At 31.1% G+C, this 22974-nt stretch overlaps 1 protein-coding gene across 2 annotated transcripts; it reads right to left on the reverse strand.

The window, feature by feature from the left end:
- Window positions 1-84: 84 nt before the first annotated feature.
- Window positions 85-22914, reverse strand: LOC140050116 (uncharacterized). 2 transcript variants are annotated; one of them, XM_072095158.1, is made up of 5 exons: window positions 22828-22914; window positions 7699-7782; window positions 6526-6628; window positions 3847-5385; window positions 85-3522 (listed from the first exon to the last, which is right to left on the reverse strand). In XM_072095158.1, exons 3-5 carry the CDS (start codon window positions 6602-6604, stop codon window positions 3134-3136), a joined length of 2007 nt encoding a protein of 668 aa, XP_071951259.1. In that variant the 5' UTR covers window positions 6605-6628; window positions 7699-7782; window positions 22828-22914; the 3' UTR covers window positions 85-3133. The 2 variants fall into 2 exon arrangements, with proteins under 2 accessions (XP_071951259.1, XP_071951258.1); XM_072095157.1 differs by lacking the exon at window positions 22828-22914 and adding an exon at window positions 13559-13893.
- Window positions 22915-22974: the final 60 nt, after the last annotated feature.

A 22974-nucleotide genomic window follows, 5' to 3' on the forward strand; every position in this document is an offset into this window, starting at 1 on the left:
ATGTACACTAATATAAGTCATAATTTTTAGACTTGAAGATAAATATATGAATTTATACCAGTAAATTACAGTAGTTTAGTTATTTTAATAAAAATTATTAATTATTGAGTCTGTCTTTGGTCTCTTGTGCGAATTCGTTAGTTGAGGCCTTTTCAATTATTTTTAAAGTAATTAAACAGATTTGGTTTTATATATAAATATATAGTCATAACAACAAAATATATATATTCATGTTCAAGATATGCATAATTTATACAAAAATTATGACATGGCATTTAGTATAGCCATATATGTACAGTATTAATCAAGAGAAAATGAAGGAGTTATTGTAATGCTTTTCAACAGCAAACTATCCAAAACTGTAGATAAAAAATCTTTATTTTTATTATAAATGTATTGCCATTTTTACATTTAAGCTGGTAAAACTCATAAAACATCTCAACAATATGCACCTCTAAATTAATTATTTCAAAAAAATCGACAAACTATACTATTATTTTATAATTTAAAACAAATCAATTTTAGTAACATTACCAATAAAATGTAAATCATTAAAGTAAAAAAGGAGTTTTATCAACTTTGGATGGAATGCCTATAACATTGTTTTATAAACTCAAGTCTGTTTATCTATTCACACTGATGATAGAGGGTTCAGGGTCCCCCTGTAGTAGCATGCTATCGACAAGGAATTTGTACAATTTTGTACATATAGGGACCATATCAAAGGAATTCTACAACAGTATACAGTCAACTCTCTCAATACCGGACTCTCTAAAAACCGGAAAATCTCCCAATAATAGACTTTTCTTGAAGTCCAAAAGGTCCAAAATTCATTAAAAACACATTCTGAATACCAGACTTTCTGGAAAACCGGACATATTTGGCCAGCCTAAATGTGTCTGGTATTGGGAGAGTTGACTGTACTACATTTTGTTTTAACCTATTTTACAATATTTAGTAAGATGTTCGTGGTAATCATACACATTGTTTATTAATATTATAGCGACTTCCTAAAACTTCTACATAAACAAAGTAAAATCTTACATTACTGCAGTAAAATATTTAGTTACTGCAGTACTGCACAGTAGAATAATTCTGACATGATCCCTTTACACATGTTAATTTAAAGAATAACCCTCCTAATAGTGAAAACATTTTCTTCTGCCTTCTATTAGTATGGTAAAATAAAAGTATATATAATAACCCTCCTGCTGACATTGTGAATTGTAAAATTTCATAAACAATTTGAAAAGAATGTGTTGCACACAACATTCAAGCATTACACCAAGGTGATTACACAGAATAGCATAACCTGTAAAAATGGTATTCTATAAACAAATAAATCCTTGGTGCTTATGTTTTTTGCGCTGCTGCAAGCACAAACAAATTCACACTCATGTAAAGATTACATAGAGATTATAGTATACAGCATTTTACAGCAGCCTGTGATAGTTTGTAGAGCATTATACAGTAGCATCTACGCTTTCACAAGTTTTAAGGAAGATATAATAATAATATAAAGTTAAACAATACTTCAGTGTGAAACAGCACTTGTAGATTTGGAAAGACGATATCAGCACAGTTCAGTTGACCGAACATATTTTTTTCTATCGGCACAGTTCGCCATGCTGATATTTAGTATGGTTGTGTGCGAAAAACATTGTTTGACCATGCGTCTGATTCCTTGCTCGTTATTTCTGCACAGGGAACAGGCGCACAGGTTGACATTAGACGCTGTCTGTGCAGATAGAAAATATTGATTTACACGCACAGTTAACTGTGCCAATAGTCGCTTCCAAATCATGCATTTAAAAAAAAAACAGATTCAAGAAATTTAACTAAAGAAATCTAGTTTTTTCCTCCATTTTAGGCATAGATAAATTCTGGAAAAAACATATTTTCAAGATATATATGTATTTAAAACCCTGTATGTATAGCACACACCCTGAAATAATATCAACCTCACAGGGTTAGCACCGATTAGACCAATTGGTATTTTAAAATAAAAAATATATATCTATAATATTATGGTATATAAAATGTAATCGTTCTAACTAAATGGCATAAGATGATCTCAGATTAAAAAATACCTCATCGATTATTAGTCCCAGAAAATAAAATTTTCCCTAGATTTCAAGTAACCATTTATAACTCGCTCACAATACATTGATAAACTCCAAGTGTACAAACATAAATATTACAATAAAAGAATTTCAGATTGAAAATATTATTAGAAAGTAGGAAATATATTTTAAAAATTTATTTTTTAAGTACAATACCTCATATTAAGACAAAGGGACTAACATAGCATAGGCTGGTTTTGCAATATGTAACATTTGTTGCTTATAAATTGCAACACTAAATACCACCATTTTATATAGTAATTAATTAATTACTTTATAAAATCGTAGAAACACCACAAAAACAAAGAAAATACAAGGTTATTTTTATGAATTTGTTGTAGTAAATTACATGAAACAATGATTTTAAAAACACATACTGCTTATTCAAAAATATTTTTTTATATAATTTTCTCTTCATAGCTTTTCTTTTACAGTTGATTTCTAACATATGAAATCTTTGGAAAAAATTTTAAAATATTCAATATATTTATATATAAATAAAATTTGTAATTAAAACCATGGTAAATATATATCTTTGATTGTATTTCAAAGTTCTTTGTTCGATTCCAGAATTTTTTTTAAATGTAATAAAATGTATTAGAATTTGTAGAAAGATCTTTAACATCACAGGGTTCTTTCTAAATTCCACTTGATTTTTTTTACTGTATCTTCATATATGGCATTTGTCTAGTATCATAGTATATAGGCACATTCTCTATACACCGTCACATATATGTGGTGCCTATATGTTAAGGTTGGCTTATTCATCCATCACATGTGATACACATATGACACCGTATTACAGAATTTGCTAGATAATGGACAAGTGATAGATGCAGTAATGAAAATTCACTAATGTGATAGTTAATTAAATTTCCGATGTATTAGTATCTTTCTTAGTACTAAATGCACTAATTGAGTTGTTTAATTTTCATATTTCTCAGAAGTAAATGCATTGGAGTTGTTTAATCTTCTATAGTACCTTTCTCAGAAGTAATTCAGTGATTATTTCATAACCTACTTAAAGCCTCATATGAGGCTAGTTCAGAGCCTGGTGCCTTACGTGTCAAGGTGTTATTTCCCAGTGAATTATCTACATCGACTTGAAGTCCTGCATTATCCACACCCTCCTTCTCCTTCCTCTGTGAACCACCCCTTAAAAGCACATTGGTATCACCCGAAGATGAGTCTGTAAGCTCTGAGAATGCATCACTCTGCCTGTTCAATTGTGGAACGGGTAAAATGATATCTTTCACTGTTGGGTCTTGATTGTTAGATGATGCTATTGGTGGTGGTGGAGGAGGGAATGGTACACTGAATGTACGAGAAGACGGCCGACTGAATTCATGGATGCTTGCAGTTTCAGAACCGTCTACCTCACTCCCAGCACGAACTACCCCTAGAGCAAAATGAATCAATCCATGTTAAATCCACTATAAATCGCATGCATGGAAATTAATCTAGAATCTAAATAAAGAACTATATTCATTTTTTTATTTTTATGGTGCATATTATACGGTAGAAACCCTTTTAAAGGGATAACTTCCGATATATCTTAGCAATATATTAAATAATCAATATATTCAATGATCAATATATTCAATAATCAATATATTCAATAATCAATAAATCCAATAATCAATAAATCCAATAATCAATAAGTCCAATAATCAATCAATCCAATAATCAATATATCCAATAATCAATGTAAACCAATATGTACCTTCTAGTTGTGGAAGTTTCCATTCCGGAATGCTACTCATTCCAAATTGTTCAGTGGCTTTAGTACCTGGAGTAGTGGGTTCATTGACCTCTGCCGCAACTACCACACCACCTTCACCATCACTGGACATAACCTCTCCATTAGGTTGTGTTTCGTCATCATACATAAATGCACCATTGTTATAATAGTAATAGTTGTTCGTTATCGCGAATAAGCTACATCGAGTTTCGTAATCCCCGACATTTGCGTAAATACTCTTAGGTCGTGGGATGATTGTCGTCGTAAGGTTCATATCGGAAAGTTTAGTCAAATGCTCAGTCTGGAAGCTAATGTCTTTATCACGTTTTTTACATCGGTTTTTACACGATTGGCAGAGACAAGCGCACATGGCAAGGATAATAACGAAGCCTAATATTCCACCAGCTATGATATAGATAAGACGTCGCTGATCTTCGATGCTTAAACCATCGTCATCTGAAGTGTCATTAGGTTCAAGAGGTTCCACCAGTACCACACTGTAATCAACATTTTTAAACCTGATTATCAAAGGTTCTTCATCAGATGCCATCTCCAGCATCTCACTACCTTTATCATCTCCGGTTTTATCAGAGAACGTAAATTCCACAATGATGGAGCCACACGCAATATCATCAACCTTAAGTTGCTTCCTATCAACTCTAGTTCTTTTTACAATTGCGTCCACACACGCTTCTTTAAATGTGTATTCATCTCGCGTTACTTCATTGCAATCTCCGTCCATCTTCATTGTAAATTTGAAATCTTCCGCAGCTTGTGTTGTACCAGGCGGTCTAACTGTCGTTTGTTTTGGAGACGTTGCAAGCGTTGGACCTGCTTGTGTACTTGAGGGGGCTATTGTAGTTGATACTGGAATGTTTAAAGTGGTTGAATCAACTGGGGATGACGTTAATGAACCATGTGTAACTGATGACATAGTAGTATCTGGTGTGCTTTTGACATGATCAGTTGTCTCCACACGGTCAGTCATCAAATTTGTCAGCCATGATTTTGACTCTGTAGTAACTGGTTCTAAATAAACTTCAGTTACTGTATAATTACTGTCTACATCAGTTGCATATACCAATGTAGAAGATGGTTCATCTGTTGTATTGAGAATGGCATCTGTTGCACTATATTCTGATGTATTACCTTGTGATGTCATCATTGTTTGTGTAGTTTCATTCTGTGAAATCATTCCTTCTTGTGTTGTCATCACTTCTTGTGTTGTCATCACTTTTTGTGTTGTAATCCCTTCTTGTGTTGTCATCACTTTTTGTGATGTAATCCCTTCTTGTGTTGTCGTTCCTTCTTGTGTTGTCATTCCTTGTCGTGTTGTAATCTCTTCAGGTGACATAGTCTCATTTTGTGACATCATTTTATCTTGTGTCGATGTCATCATATTTTGTGACATCATATCTTGTGATGTCATACTATCGGTCACATTATATACATTTTCGTCCTCTGTAATACTTGAAGTTAATGTTTGCGTATTGGGTTGATATGTGGTCATAGAAGTAAAATCTAAAAAAATAAAACAAAGAAATTATATATTAGGCCTATTACGATTTTCCGTATTTGCTGTTAGAATGATTCAAGTTCATTAAAGACGAAGGTGCTTTAACCTGTGAACTCTGACCTCACTATTACTATAAAGGACTATATGAACTCACCTGTAAAACATTTAAAATGCATACTTGAAAAATTGCTTTCTAATGTAATTTAATAAATATCACTGCAAAATATCTTCACTTAAATTAATGTTTATTCTACACAATTGGATTTCATAAATTTATAAAGTTGATTGAGAATCAAAAGCAGTAACTTTAACTTTTCGTATCGTACCTCCCTCTGGAGAGCATGGGCTATTGTCAGTTTACCGAGGTAAGCTAGGCACGAAATAGACTTATACATTATATATTATGGCATTTATAATATAAAACATATTTTTTTAAATAGCAGTTGAATGCAAATAAATCAGTTGCATTACTTGTATATACACCTCACATAGTAAGTACTAATTTTGTCGATAACCATTGCTAATGGATGGTAATTTATATATTTTAATGAATAAAAAGCTTGTTGAATGATGATTCTAATTACATGAAATGTCACAAAGAATATAAATCATTTATGGACAGAGAATAAAAACATAGAAATGTTATCAAAACATTTAAACAACATATAACAAACAATGTTATGCTCAAGACATATTGCAGTTGTTTTAAAAAATAGTAAAATAGATTAAAACATCAGTATGGCTTCCTTCTCTTTATTTAGAGAGTAAACCACTTTATATTGTAGTTCATATTCTAATAAATGAGGTCTCATAAAGAAAAATACATTTCTTTATATCATACTTCTGATGTGACTTGCATTCTAAAACCAATTTGATTCATTTTAACAACTTTTATTCATATTTTTATGTATTTTTACAATTCAATATCTATACATATGGCGTCTTTACCAGTACCAGTTTAAAAAATTGAAAAATTATGCAATTTCACATGCTTGTCTGGCAGGAACGCACATTAATCTGTGAACTCTGACCCCCAACATTCAAATGAATTGTACATGAACTTACCTGTAGCATTTACACCCATCACATAATCTGTGAAATCTGACCCCAACATTCAAATGAATTGTAGGCCTACATGAACTTACCTGTAGCATTTACACCCAAACGCCTGTTGCTTATTGACTGAAGTAATGCGAACATCACAGAAACATAAGAAAACTTCATGGTTATGTTTTGTATATATTATACCTGTAAAAATAAATAGAAATATTAAAAATGCTTAAACATCAAATGGATTGATTAAGTAACAAAACTTATGGGATGGTAAACCTGGAAAAATGGCTAATCTGAAGAAAGCTGTAGCAATGAAAAAACCAGAATACAGTCTAGGAAAAAAAAAAACTAAGAATGTTTGACACAAAGAGATTATCACCATTATAACTCAACATTCAATTTAGTAAAAGTCTGACAGGCTGGAAAAATGTCCCAGAAAGTGGCCGTATTGGCCATTTAATTTTTCACAGATATTTCATAATAATATTGTACTAGTAAAAATAAATTTGCTTAATAACAACACAAACTGGCCCGGCCCGGTTTGTCCTATTATAACAAATTGTATATTTAATTTTCATAGGAAAAACAACTAACTATACATCTGTATACAATACGAGTATCCAACCATCAACCAAGATTTTTGATCTCTATAGAAAGATCTGTGTGGGTGGTGTCTATCTACCATGTGGCTACAGATGGCTGATACACCACTGCATGTACTTTGAGGTTAATTTAGTCATGGAGGTTTATACCTCCATAATTTAGTATAAGGCTATTAAAGAATTATTATTAACTGAAAAAAAAACTGGGTCTGTGTTTAGTAGTGTATCTGAATATGCAGGTGCCAAGATTCCTATTTTATGGATAAAGAAACTCTGGCTTCTGATATTAACAGGATTATGACCCCTTCATTAGAAGGATACCAGCTTATAAAATACATCTGAACTTGCTTTTGTCATGGAGTTCCGCAAAACTTGGAAATCTAGCTAAGCTGATGTCTGATTGATGAAGATGGTCGACTGCGGTCGATATATGATGCTTAGAAGAAGGGATCCAAATAATTTTCCATTAGAAAATATAAAAATACTATAGTCTTTATTACAACATATGATAACAATTTATGCTTAAAATTGCTATTCTGATGACAAAATAAACTGTATAATAAGGACATAATTTATACAAATTATAAATTACAGGTTGCTTACATAAAAACAACATTTTCATTTTTGACAAATTACATGTACTGCATAATAACAAGATATTACCTGTATTAAAGTTCAACCAACTATCTCATTCCAGTAGTGTCTACAACCACATAGAGATCACTAATAAAAGTCTCTAATCACCTCCTAAATAGAATATAAAACCAACAAAATGTATTGTTAAATCTCCAAATCACTGTCATCGGTACAAACAACAGATAGATTTACGATCAAGTATAAACCCCCAATCAAAAGTTATTTATTAATAAATATTGCAAACTGATGTTCAGACAACAACAGAACAACAATTCTCTTTGTCCCGTTTCTGTCGCATTAGTCGGTTTCAGTATTGATGTTTCTTTGTTTGTGACATAACTAGGGCCCCAACTGGACAGCCTAGTGCTATAATTAAAAACACAATAGATTTAATTTAATGAGCGATTATTAGGGCAATTAAGCATGCGTCCAACATTCGGGAAATGGTATAGACTAAAGATTAATACTTTATGCTATTCCAGGAAACTTTATGTGAATCCGGTCAGATCAATTGATTTATTTTCAAAAGGAACATACATAAAACATGTATTATGATTACAAAGTGAGGAAAATATTAATTAAATGCTTAGATATAACATAATCAAACACGTTTATGAAGTATCTAAAAAAATAGAGTTCAGAAGAAAATGTATTGTAAAATAAGAATACATAGTTTGTTCAAATATAATAATCAAAATTCTTTACTGGAAACCCATATAATATAAACCTTCTAAATCTGTTAAAGGGCCTGTTCAGGTCAGCTGTGCTGTAGTACAGCTGTTAGATCTACCTATTATAAAATAAACAAATAAAATAGTGGCCTGAATTATATATATACAAAAAAAACAGTACTACAAAATACTGTAATTGTTTTCAATTAAAATCTGTGTTTAGTTAAATTCAGAGAGATGTAAAAATAATAGTTGGTTATAGGTAAATAAATAAATATGGCTTACTGTATATTAGCCATATAACAATTTTTATTGGATCAAAACCCTAATTTTCGATTAATAACCAGGCAGAGAGTTATAAATAGATAATGCTAAATATCTTTTCATCTATGAAAGATAATAAATTAATTATTAAAAAATGAATAAATATATAAATAAAAATAAACTATTTACATAAACCAAGAATAATGAACAAACAGATGTAATCAATATATACAATTTCATTGAAAAATGAATATTTAATCAAATATATAAACCAATGCTTGAAAAAAATAAATACAACATTTTTCATTTTCAAAACGTTTAAAAAACAAGTATAAAATTGGTATTCACGTACAAGGTAACATGTTTACGTCATGAGGTGGTTTCCCGAATAATCGTATAATTATTTAAAATTTAGTATTTTAACTTTGGTTGGCATTTGGTTAAATATCACATTTTATGGATAAATGTACATTTTTATGTTTTAAATACCGTTTTGTCATTTTCTTTCCTTAACTGGAAATATAATACAACGATAGGGTTATAGATCAACCCACCACATTTTTGTTCACTGACAAACTTAGCCCATTTTGGCTACCATAACTGGGATTTATATTAGGGAATCTGCAAAGAACAATAGTAAATATTGGTATGCATTTTTTTAACAAATAATAATGGGTTACCGTAACTGCGGTTTATAATACAGTCTGTACAGAATACTCAATAATGATATGCGTTTTTAAAACAAATACTAAAAAAAAATAATTTTTGCTACATACTGTCATTTCAAAATAAGTAAAAAATACCTGAACTACAAATAGATTTAAAAGAAGGTTTATGACATGATTGTTATCCAGACTTTTTCAAAAATTATTGCAACAGTACAACACTATTCAATTAATGATTACATAGATGCATCTGAAACTGGTAAATAATTAATTAATCACCAATTACTTTGCTGAATGGATCACTATAAATCATAAAGCGCTCTATATTGAAACACATTTGCAATAATTGAAAGTTATCATTTATCCAAAGCAGGTAAGCGTTTGACTTCTGATGACAACGCCGCAATAAATCAAAACAACAAGAAAAGCATGTCAATTAATTCTGTAAATTCACACCTGAACTGAAGTGTTCTGATTTTAAAAGGTCACAAATTTATATTGCATTTTGTATCAATTTTTATGATGCAATTAGTAAGCAGATACCTGAAGAAGATTTTGTTGCAATTACAGTATGAAGTTGTTCACACGTATGGCGTAAAGCCACACGAGCATTACGCCGTATGTGTGAACGTTCCCTAATGGCATGATTGTACTGTACCAATTCATCAATATAGAATTTTAAAAATCGCAAGTTGTTCTCTGTCTGCTCATCACATACTGTTTCTGCAGCGAAACAAATAACTGATTTATAAACAGTGGGAATAAATTACCATCATTGGAAGCAGAATCAGGAATCAAATAAAAACCAGTTCTAGTATTCTCATTAACGGTTAAAACAACCAACCAGCATTTGACCAGTTATTGTCGCCACTCAAAATAACTGATCGTCGTTTCACCATAAGTAGCATCTTGAACTTATTGAGTGCATTGCATTTTGGGTAATGTTAACATTTTCATTAATAACACTGGGAGAACAAACTTAGCATTTTATAACCAATATAAAATTTAATTTTTTTAATTCACTAGTTCTAGATTCAAGAGATTGTATTAGTCCACTTTAAATGGAAATTCATTTTGCTTGACATAATTAAGACAATAAAAAAAGAAAGAAAGAGAAATACATCAAGCACTATAGGCCAATGCTAAAATACTGATATTATTAGCAATATGCAGCAGAAACAGGCCTCAGTCTCGCTATAACTAATTACCTCTTTAATTATCAATAAACTACTCTTCCCCTTCCCAGTTAACCTTAATTGTTAGTGGTAATTAAAACTCTGGGTCTCCTTATTTTCTTGAAATGCTATATTTGCAAAGAATATCACAAACTCAAGTTGAGAATGAAACGCCAGCTGAGAATGAAACCTGATAGGTTTCGAAACGTACTGTAAGTTAGCTTACGGTATATTATTTTTTTGGGTTGTTCTAAAAGAAATTCTATTTAATATCATTTCTACACAGTTTTCTACATGCCCTCAATTGAAATTACAGTTTAATTTCAAATATTAATCAAAACCTAATTATGTAAATTTAGTTTGTTTAACCTTAAATAAACTGGCCTTATAACATAATTTAATTGTGGCCGGAAACTAATATCATTATAGTACTGTGATTTATCAATCCAAATTGACAATAACATCAAGTACTCAACAAGATGAAATTTGTATCCAAACCTAAAAGATGAAATTCTGTTCACACAAGATCAAATTTGGTGCCCATTTCATTCCCTACATCATAATTTGACAGTAGAGTATAACCAAGAAACCATGAAAATAAAATCTACTAACATTTTGTTCCAATAAAATAATATTTTATTTCCTAAATCATAATTTGACAGTAGACTGGAACAAAGAAACTTTGAAAATAAAATCTTACTAAAATTTGGTTCCCATAAAATGAAATTTCATTTCCTACATCATAATTTGACAGTAAACTTCAACAAAGAAACTGTGGAAATAAAATCTCACTTCTAAAATGTCAGTAATTAGAAATGGAATGAATGGTATGGTACAAGCATGGTATTTTCCCATAATTTGATTCTTGCTTTTATAGCATGGTTTATTGCTCTACTGGGAATGTACGAAAACACCTTAAAACATGGTTGTTGGCAACAATGATCTATCTGTTTTACACCTCCACTAATTTATCAACAAGTTTAAAATATGAAATATTCTATTTAATTTACTGCAATGACTAATTGTTGTTCCTTGTTTCCAAGGGTATTGGTATTTTAATTGAAATTAAAAACCACTTTCAACTGGAACAAAATACTCTATCAAAAAAAGGAAACAGATTTTCTTCCATTTTCAGGGGCTTACCCTAAATTTCAAAGTCAATCTCAGTAATAAGTCTTTATATGAATATTTAAAAAATAATAAATGAGCACAAAATTAAATTGTATTGTAAGTACCTAGAGTCAGACATTTTACATACAATGGAAAATGGTAAGATGCATGTCTTCTAAACACATGGTCTTGAGTTCAAATCATATATGATCATTCCTTTTAGATACAATAGAGACTTTAGATTGTCACGTTGACTATTTCAATTTTAACATGATTACATCATTTTGACGCATTGTGTATGCACTGCATCTTCTTCCTCATTCACTGCTTGACTATGAATTTGCCGTACACCTCAAAACAGGTCGATGTGAATGGCGTCCACATTCACTTGAATAAAGGTCTCTAATATAGCTTTTGGTTTGGTGTCAACCCAGGTCAAGTCAAACACAAACAAATATATTTTAAACATGGTTAATAAAAAATAATATGTACAGTACTGTATAGAAATTAACATGTGTTTAGAGAAAAAATATATGTAGAGAGATAAGTAGCATGTACAATATAGCCTATGGAAAAAAAAGTAAGATGAAACCCACATAAGATGATAAAAAATAAAATATATTTTATTTTTTTTAATATCCGTCCTTCATGTTTGAAATGAAACTAGCGCTTATAATTATCCTCAATAACTCAAGGTCTTAAGCGGTAACGAACGCTTAATGATAACGAACTCATGAACGACAATTACAGTTGTCATCACGTGAATTAGCCACAATACAACAATGAACATGATGATTGCTCAACAAACAGCCTTCTGGCTTTCTCACAAGAAAGTTATTTTAATTACAAATACGAAACCACTGTTGGTTTTAATAATATGACTGGTACACAGACTGACTACAGTGGGTCTAGCCTAATTGAGTAGGTTTGTTTGAGTATCAGTGGGAGTCTACAACTCAAAATATACTACTCTCCATTTATTAGCCAGCATATTACAAATGCACTACAGGAAATAAAACCACAAACTATTATTGTTATTACTTATCATCAATAGTTAAATATATATTTAGCAAATTGAGTATAAATTTGAAAACATTTTAATTATGCTACGCCAGAAAATTGTAACATTATTTATTAAATACATATGTTATAGTTAATTGTAATTGTCTAATTTTATATAACTATATGCTGTACCTATTTAATCCTTAAGGGCCACAATGGAAATAAGTTTGAACATTGGTTACTTTTTGTGCTACCCTCAATTCAATCCTGTACTGTTTTTTATTTAATGTTATTTTGTTTTGAATTGGAATAAAGAAATAAAAGGTCCCACTGTCCCTGCGCACAATATAATTCCATGATGTAACTAGTTCCTAAGTCCTAGCAAATCAAAAAGCTTTTCCTATTAAAATGATATTTATTGAAGATAAAAAAGAACATTAAAATACTAGTTTGATGAAAATAATTCAATTATAGGTTGTTTACATTAAACACAATGTAAACAAATGCTTAAATGCTAAGATAAATATACAGATTAATAATACAATTAATGTAAATCCCAATAATATGAAAGGCCAAGATGTATTAATTCATTGAGGAAGTTGGAAGAATTTGGCTTTATTTTCTCAAGCACAAGAAAACATACATGGAAGGATCTGTGCAACAGATCTTTGAAGCTAATATAAATATTGATATTGCTATACAAAACCAATTATATTTTCACCAACAATAGCCTAAAACCAATTTTTTAAATTATCTTAATACTTATTTTTTAAATAATTTTGATGTTGAAAATGTGTGTAGGGTGTAACGATACATGCAGTAGACAGGTCTCGCGTTAAATAAAAACTTGGTAACATTCAGTAGACCGTTCTAACATTAAATTAATAACTGTCTATATACACAGGTAGTACACTGGTGTAAATTTCAATTAATAACTCTATACATTCAGTCAACAGGTCTAATGTGAAATTAAAAACTCTGTGACAGAATAGATACATACCTTCAAAGCACAAATCTGAAACTAGTACCAGTCAGAGAAATAATTAACTTCATCAACACATTCTAGTATCTCAGTGAGTATCTCTTGAGCTACCTCTTTTGTTGTTTCTTCATCATAGAGAGGAAACACAAGTTTACGCAGCCTATTGAATCATACAAGTACAGACAAGTACTAGTATAATGATTGCTATATACAAGTGTTCCAGTCATAAATTACAACATGGGTTGTAAGTTTACTTGGTTGCTAATGCAAAACGTGACCCCATGTGACCTACCACTTGCTGATTTCCAAGTCTCGCTTTGGGAGGAGGTGCTTGCAATAGGCTAAACATAATCATGTTGTCATCAGATATTATTTATGACTAGGATCTACAGAAAACATGATTTTAAGAAAACAAATAATATGAGCAGAAAGAGGAAGATTTTAAGGTATTTTATTTGCATCATAAAATAGAATTTGTTTAAGAATTCTGTTGCATACAAAAGCATTTTACTTTCACTTTTAAGAATAAGGCGCAGGATTGGTCCTTTTACTGCGCCTAGGTTAATTAATAGGTGAATATACAATAATTCTACAATGTTGATAGTACCCAGAAAGTATATACCCTATACCTTGAAATTATAGAGAGGAAGGGCCAACAATTGTCTACTTTGTCTTTCAATGGAGGCTTGTATTACTTGATGGGTCTACAAATACAATTGGAAGAGTCTCGAACTGGATGGAAAATCTGTTCACTGAAAGTAATAATTCACCAATACCAATACTAAAGAATCTATTCCTCTGCAATGCATGTATATTGAAAAATTAACTGAATAAATTCTACATTTGTGTTCCATCTAAATACTACACAGTGACAATTATTTTTGATTGGTCAGATATTTTGCCATAAAGACATTTGAGAACACATGTGTCGAAATCTGCATGTAAAATTCTTGATTAGGACAGTTTTTTCTTTGTCATAAAACACTCAATAACTTCAAGTAGTTTTTTAAACGGTAAACAATTAATGGTAAGAGAAACAGGACTTTGAACTGGAGACTTCTTTAACTGTTAAAAGAGACTAGGTCATTCTTAATATAAGGAACTTTCATTGAAGTAGCTACAGTATCATTAGCACAATATTTACACAGTAGAAGCCCTTGACAATGACACAAGAGTGGAAGTATCAAGGACATGACAAAACCATAAAGATAGCACTTAGCACACACTATTAATAACAGTACAATACTTCAATAAAGTATGTAAATATAGCTCTCTGTTTAATAACACAATGGCAAACAGTACTGCATCTAATTATAAAAGAATAAATATTTTGAATATTAACCATATATATTACTGTACTATATTTTGTTGGATAAGACACACCTTACCGGTGACAGCGTTTTGTTTAATGCTTTTGTCTCTCCTCGGCTTTGTGTCTTGTATTTCATATATATATATATATATATATATTTCTATGTTTTTTTTGTTTTTTTTTTGTAATTATTATTTTATGTTTATTGCCGAAATTAATAAAATAAAAACAAATAAAATATATAACCGACCTTATTAAATATGTATTAAATTGATAAATAGGGCTGCATGCAATTTGATAAAGCATCATATCCAATAGTCATAGTGGTGTCCAGGGGCATCCCAAAGATGTACATTTGATAATTTAGTTTATGTATTCAATTCTATTCATATTTATTTTCACAATATAACAACATACAATAACATTAAAATTATGATAAATTAATTAGGTAATTGATAAACTTGCAAAAAATGTAATGAAATATAAAAAAGTAGTTCAGTCATATGGGGGGGGGGGAGGGGTTGCGTCTGATTCATGCCACCTATCAAATAGACAGTTTCTTTGGTATTTAAAAAACATATATAGTCGACCTTCTTATTTACGTATTTCTCATATACGAACCTTCTATTTTACGAACGATGTTGAAACGATGAAATCATCGGCTAATAAAAGAAAATAACGTCTTGTTGATAAAACTTTTTCATACCTATATTATCTTCTTAATTTATTAATCCGAAAACAATTGTACACAAAATACTTCTTTTATAATTTAAACTGTATATTCTGATGGTACTGTATATACTGTGTACAGTACTGTAAAATCACATAGTTAAAGAAGAAATATTTGTTTAGTATAAATTCCAACAATTGAAGTAGTTTAATTGAATTACCATTCTGTCAGAAATCTAATCATTTATACAGCTGTTGATTGTATTTACATTGTGTAGTGTAAATTGTACTTTTTCAACTCAAACATCAGATCTAATGTTAACATAAGCCCAAAACAAAGTATTTTCAGGATTAAAACATATAAAGTCCTGTGACCGTTTTGAGGAATTAATTAAATGTGAATTTATAATTTAATTAATTATTAACATGGAAAAGTGGGGTTGAGACAAATAAGGTAATTAAATCTTTCATTTATATCGGAATGTAAACATATTTGAATGCTGGCCGTTTACTAGTGTTCTGTCGGATGACGTTGTAATTCCAAGCGTGACTGGTTTAACGAATCTCTCCACTATGTATCTTTTAGACATTCCACAAGGTTTGTTCCCCCTAATTTGAGGTATACAAATGTCAAAACAAAAAGAGTATTATGGGATACAAGAACCACTACTAGAGTATCCAGGGCTCTGCTGCATGTAAAAGCTTGATTATTAATTTGCAGAGTGCCTATTTCACCATTATAATGAATTGTTATAATTTGTACAAATTTATGTGAAATAAATATTACTTGAATTGAACAAAGTGCCCCCTTAGGAGTGAGCCTCCTGAATACAAGTTGGACGTAGTGTTAAAGCATATACTTTAATACTATGTTAAAACAAGAAAGTGTCTTCTTTAACAAACGTATGAATTATGTATGGCATAGTAAGTAAAAGTTTATACTCCAGGTTTCTACTGATGTTGTAAGACTACAAAAATGTGAACATTTTCCTCTGGGGCTTATTGATAAAGGTTAACGCCCAGGGTAACAGGTGGTCTGAAAGAGCTAACAAATAAAGCAATATGAATCTCTGTAAATAACAAATAAACATCCATTACGCCCACTAGCTCTTGACCTGGGGAAATGTTGTGACTTTGATGACAAACATCTAGACTATTTAAAACCAATTTACATCCAAATAAAACCTGACCACTGTGAAAACTTCAAAACATTTTTTTTATTTTTAATATCTGGCTCGTGTGCACTTTAAAGAACCTAGGTCGTGTTCGTACGGTGGTTAAAATAAGCGCTTAATTTCACCCATGCCTCGGGTTATAAATTGAGCGTTGTTCGTACTTGAAATATTTAACCACTTAAATGCTTAATCGACGAATCACCAACCGGAAATTACGTTTTAAGGTCAGTTGTCTTTACAATCTACGACCCCATTTTCGCACGCTAGTTTCGTGTTGTATATTTTTTACTCGCGATCTTTCTTTACAATAACAATTACTTGCTACCTTTTACACTGCTTATCCTTGCGACAAACCTTATCGCCGATAATCCTGCCGAAATATGCCTTCTCCTGACGACCATTATTTTACTCCTTGACGAAGAATTTGAGCCCAATGTTACACGAAACACCACCGACCAGCTAGGCCTACTAAACGGTCTACACCAACAAGGACAGCACCAGCTGACGATCGCTCTCGAAGCGTGTATGTAAGAGCTTCGTAGGAGAAATGACGGGCCTAGGAAGCGAACGTTTGTCAAAATTTGACACATTGCCTCTATCGGAGATTTATTATCCTTGAAGGCCGAGTATAATTGTATTATCGCTGAAATAACCTGCAAATTTGGTGAACATAATTTTTTGTAGCCTGAGGCAAAAGTTAATTGGGTCACGCGAACGGAAATCGGGAATAAGCTGGTATTTTCAACCCCTACGAACAGGCCCCTAGTTCATCCTTCAGAAGAGTGCATAATGGTCAGTCCCTGTCATTGTGGACAATGTGAGCCGTAAAAAAAAATTCAATATAAGTGGTAGGCCTACTTTAAGATAAGATAATATACATCTTTCTTGTATATTTGTTTATTGTTACTTAATTATCATATTCATTTTGTGTGGAAAATCAATAAAAAACAAACAAACAAACAAGATAATAATATTTATAAAGCGCACATATCCAGTGCTAAAGTTTTGTTTTTATAGAGAACACCTAGAACATTAAAGATACTGTACCAGTACAACAGACAGACATAAACAAAATTATGGTGATCCGGATATGCGATAATTGCATGGGCTGGACACTATACATTTTTGGTAACAAATTCTTGGTAGGGTAAACCACAAATACAAAGAAAAAGAAAGAAGGTTTAAAAAGAATTATAACAATATGCCACTTAGATAAAGATTATTATATAATACCATCATATAATAGCGAATTTCGATTTCATCAGGATACTGGGTGAAGTGATTACAGGGCTGACCTACATCAATATCCACTGATTCATGACCGTTATGAAACTCTTAAATAATTATAAATTATAGTACAATAAAGTATATAATGTACTCATAATTTTATAAAGAGTATACAAAATTATAAGGCCGGTTTCTGTTGAAAAATACCCAAAAAACATTTTGTTTAACTGCTTTTATTATTAATTATTTAACAAAGATCACGTTGAAGCATAATTCTGTTCTCAATAAATATAATGAACGGCTCATTTGATGGTTGTGTACAATGAATTTCATCAGATCAAAAAAAAATGTTGACTTGCTATTTGAATATTTGACCACTACACATTTAACTGGCCATTGGCTGGCGGACCAGGGTTATTGAAAACGCTGGATTGTACAATTCAATGATTCCCCATCCAAATTAGTCTGGGTTCCAGACGGAGTTTTGTCTTAATATTAGTAAAAAAGATAAATATTTTGGCACATATGGCGTTTCATACGTATACTACTTGATTTTGAATACTCCGTTTGGGGAAACACGCACAAGTCACGTGGTTTGACACCAAGAATTCTTGGTGCATACGATTATCCGGTTTAATAGTTTCAGCTGCATGCGATTGGCTACTCACTCGTACACCGTTTTAAATATTCATATTTCAGAATTTCAAAGACTCAACAACTAAGATGATGCGCGTGCGCTATGTTACGTTTAGACAATGTGTACTTGGGTACATTTTTGAAAGTTTCTGAAGGCTAGAAATTATTTTAATATGCCTAGTAGTCTGGTAAACATTTGATGGGATTTTTCCCAAGAACATGAAAACTCGTCTTGATATGATAGGCTAGCTTCTCCGCAAATCAAACATTGAATGGATCATTTATTACGCGGAGATAATTTTGATTTAATTCCCACCCAGACCCTTTCCTGTTCTGTGTGGTGGTGTAGCCCTGTTGTGTGCCGGTGGTATGTAGACCTAGGCTACTTTATTGGCGTTTTATTTGGCAGGTCATACGTGCGAGTTGAGTAGGACCTACGAAAGAGGCCTAGGCCAAGGACTAAACAATTAATAAACAAAACAACTTGGCATTACGATTTTATATTTCAACAGTCTCGATCGTACATTCAGCACTGTCCGTACTCGATCTTTTTCATTTTGAAACAAAGTGGTCATTGGTTGATTCGAAATCCATATTTACATACCGCCCGCCCCATATAGCCAAATACGGTATGATAACCTACGTCATTCTTATCGGATGTTTGCGGTCTGCAAATCGATTTCTATACGTGTTTCACAAGTCTGTATTTTCAGACAAAAATCGCGGTCGAAATAAAAACAAATAAAAAAAAAAAAAAGATAATACAGACTTGGGGCAAGTCTACATCCAAATAGACGTTGCTATTCCAACATTACAGTGTTTTATAAATAAAATCTATGTTAAATTGAAAGTAAATTGGTCGTCATCACCGTGACCATACTTGAATTCGACTGCCACTGCAACAGTACCACCTACAGTGACCTCAAGGTAATGTTATTTTGATAATTCATTCTTTTATGTTGGTCAACAAGCTACTTGACCTTGTGAACAGCAGTGGTCAATATGGTCAACATTCAATGTTAATAGCAATATTAAATAGCTTTCTCTCATTAATGACCTTCAATTATTAATATAGATATAAAATTGGACCGAAACATGCTTTTTATTGAAATTCCAGTTTCGACTTCAAAATAAAGAACTATTTACAGAGTTATGTTTATTTAAGCCTGGTTCCCACTAGAATTTTATAATTTATCGTCTTATTTAAGGCTAAAGCTTGGTTTCCACTAGAACGTAACGCAAGGACGTAAACACAACGCAAACGTTTTAACCAATGACAAGCGAAGTTATAGACAGTTAGCAATCACAAGCGAATAAGCCATCGCTTTTGATTGGTCAATTCACTTGCGTTGCGTTACGTCCTTGCGTTGCGTCGCTAATGGGAACCACGCTTTACAACACAGCCTAATGAAGACCAATGTTCACCAAAATAAACATAGCAAGCTATACCTTTAATTGATTTATGCAGGAATTAATAAAATAAAAAATAAATCCATAATATCTATAATCTATCTAGACCACTACTAAAATGAATATTAACAATTTATAATTTCTATCAATTTTTCTAAAGCAATAATAATTTCTTTAATTTCAACAGAAATTATTGATTGTCCAATATCTGAAACACTAAGTCATTTATTTCTCACTAAATGTAAGATTCTATACTATATCGTCTTTGCTAAAACGTATTGATTTTTTAAGTGCCAGTACGTAAAAATAATATATAAATAATACATATTTTCATAAATAATCCTATCTTATCAGCATATAGATTTGAAGAAAATATTATAAAAAATGAGTGCCAAATACAGGAAAATGGTTTTGAACAAGACCTTAGCCATAGAATGTATGTACAGTATAATATTGAATAGAAATATATAAATATTTTAATATACAAAATTAAAGTAGATAAATGCAAACCTGTAGAAAATATGAAGAAAGAATAATATTTATATTTACGCATATTATATACCTCATTATAAAACAGACAATGTGAGCAAGGCCTTAGCCATAGAATGAATGTACAGTATTGAAAAAAAAAGACCTCCCTCTGGAGAGCATGGGCTATTATCGGTTTATCCAGGCAAGCTGGGCACGAAATAAACTAAAACATATTTAAATTTTGTTTTGGTCCTATGGTTTGCTGGTGGAATGCCATCCTGAGATGAGTAGTATACAAATAATGAATGTTTATGAGTGCAATGGTACAAATAATGGCACGAGGTGAATGATGAAAGGTTATATCAACGAGGCAAAGCCGAGTTGATATAACCTTTCATCATTCACCAAGTGCCATTATTTGTACCATTACACGAATACAAAACATTCATTATTTGTTTTATATAACATCTAGACGTTTTTTTTTCGTACACAAAAATGTTTCAAAAAGTACTATTTAACGATCGTTGAATAGTGCGTACTATTGCACGCCATGTGACCCACATTCGTCCAATCAAATGACAGGAATTTATATAGGTGTTATATAGTAGTAATTATTCTTGTTTATATGCAATTTTTTATTTCTATGTACCAGAGATTCCAAAATAAAAGTTTGAATGAATTGAACTGTATTCATTTATATTTTTATCAAATGTTTTTATCACGGAACAGAACGAAAGTAAATACCTTTGCATGGGAACATGTACATTTCCAAAACACATACTCACAAACATCTCCGATATATCTCTAGAGATTAACATTAATGTTATTTAAAGCCTACTCTTGGGCATGTACAGAACACTATTTCTTTTGTTCCAAAATTTACCATTAAATTTGTTTTTTATCTTTGTCGCCAACTTCCAAATTTCTATTTAATTACAGGATTTTAAAGAAATCACAGACAAATACAGCTTTGTCTACTTTTGGTGGGAAAAACATGTTTATAATTAAAAGGTAAAAATTCCAACAAATTTTCTCTACCATGATTTAATTTTTTAAAATATAATTAGTCTAGTAGGAAAAAATTTAGTTTAATTTTCATAGAATATTTTAAGAGGATTAATTTTTATTTAAATGTTTACATGGCGAACTCTGTTTCATGTGCATTCATGCGCCAGGTGTAGAAGAGTCGCTATCAGATTTTAAAACCATACTATTAAACCCCAGTGGTTTAATGGTAAGATGTCAGACGATTCCAGGTTCGAATCTTGGTTGGCTCATGTTTTTTCCATTCTCAAATCTTTATCTTATCTTACCATTTATATAAATTGATTTCAGATAGCACTTATCTGCGGTTTAATATTTACTTTATGCCTTTAAAATTAATATCCTACTGTACATAAAATGAAAAATGTTTATCAATATAAATTATAATATATTATACTTACATATAGTCAATGTCAATTTAATACAGAGTACCCATTATCGTTTATTATACATAAAGATGGAATTATACAAACATGTATTCACCAATGAATCTTATTGTAAACACAGAGTATGTACAGTAACAACAAAATAACAGTTCGGCTTATTTACTCGGTCAATAAATCGGTGTGAAACCAAACTAACAATATTAAGTTGTTACTTAATCTGTCAACAAGTTGAACTTTACTGACCAAGTAGGACAAAGGAATTAAAAGTTGAGTTGCTATGGACTTGGTATGTGTAATCTTTAATCACATAATTCCTTACCTATTATTAAAGCGCTCACACATAACAATCTGTTATTAAACAAATTTGTGATCATGATTTAATTAATAACATGTGTTGGCAGTGATTTTATAGAATTTATCATTTAAATAGTTTCACTTTAGGATAAATTTAACAAAAAATGTTAAAGGTCAAAAGTATAAAGAAAAATAGACAGAAGCTAATTTGTGGAAAAATTATAAAAATTCAAAGAAATAAGTGTAGGCCTAGTAAAAGAATAAATATAGTACAAGCGTTGTCGTTGATTGTTGGCAGTAAAAAATAATAAATGAATCAATTATATTAAAATAATCAATAAATGGAGAAATCAGTAAAATTTCATGTTTAAAAAACTGTATATAACGTGAAAATGTGTAAAGATTTCTGACAGAAAATTTAAAGACAAAAGAAAAAGAATGCCTAGGCGTTCTTCTCCTGCCTTTTTCAATCTTCCCCATCTCATACTCCACGAGCAATTTATCCCCTTACTTAACCTACCCATGCGTGAACACCAAGCAGACAATAAGTGAGAACGATGGTGGTTAAGACTGATAGACTCAAATTATTATTAATTTATTTACTAAAGTTTATGAATAATAAGGTAATTTAATTTCTTTACAAAATAATAATGATGTACTAACCTCATTGTTCAGTTTACATCTGTTGTTTTGTCATCTTTTCGCGATTGAGGTATACTATGGTATGCAGAATCATAACACATTCTCAATTTACTACCAGCTGATAAAGAATAATGCTCAAATTGTTGAGGGCAGTATAACGAAAAAAGT

Source organism: Antedon mediterranea, chromosome 5 (genome assembly GCF_964355755.1).
Source record: "Antedon mediterranea chromosome 5, ecAntMedi1.1, whole genome shotgun sequence".
NCBI lineage: Eukaryota > Metazoa > Echinodermata > Crinoidea > Comatulida > Antedonidae > Antedon > Antedon mediterranea.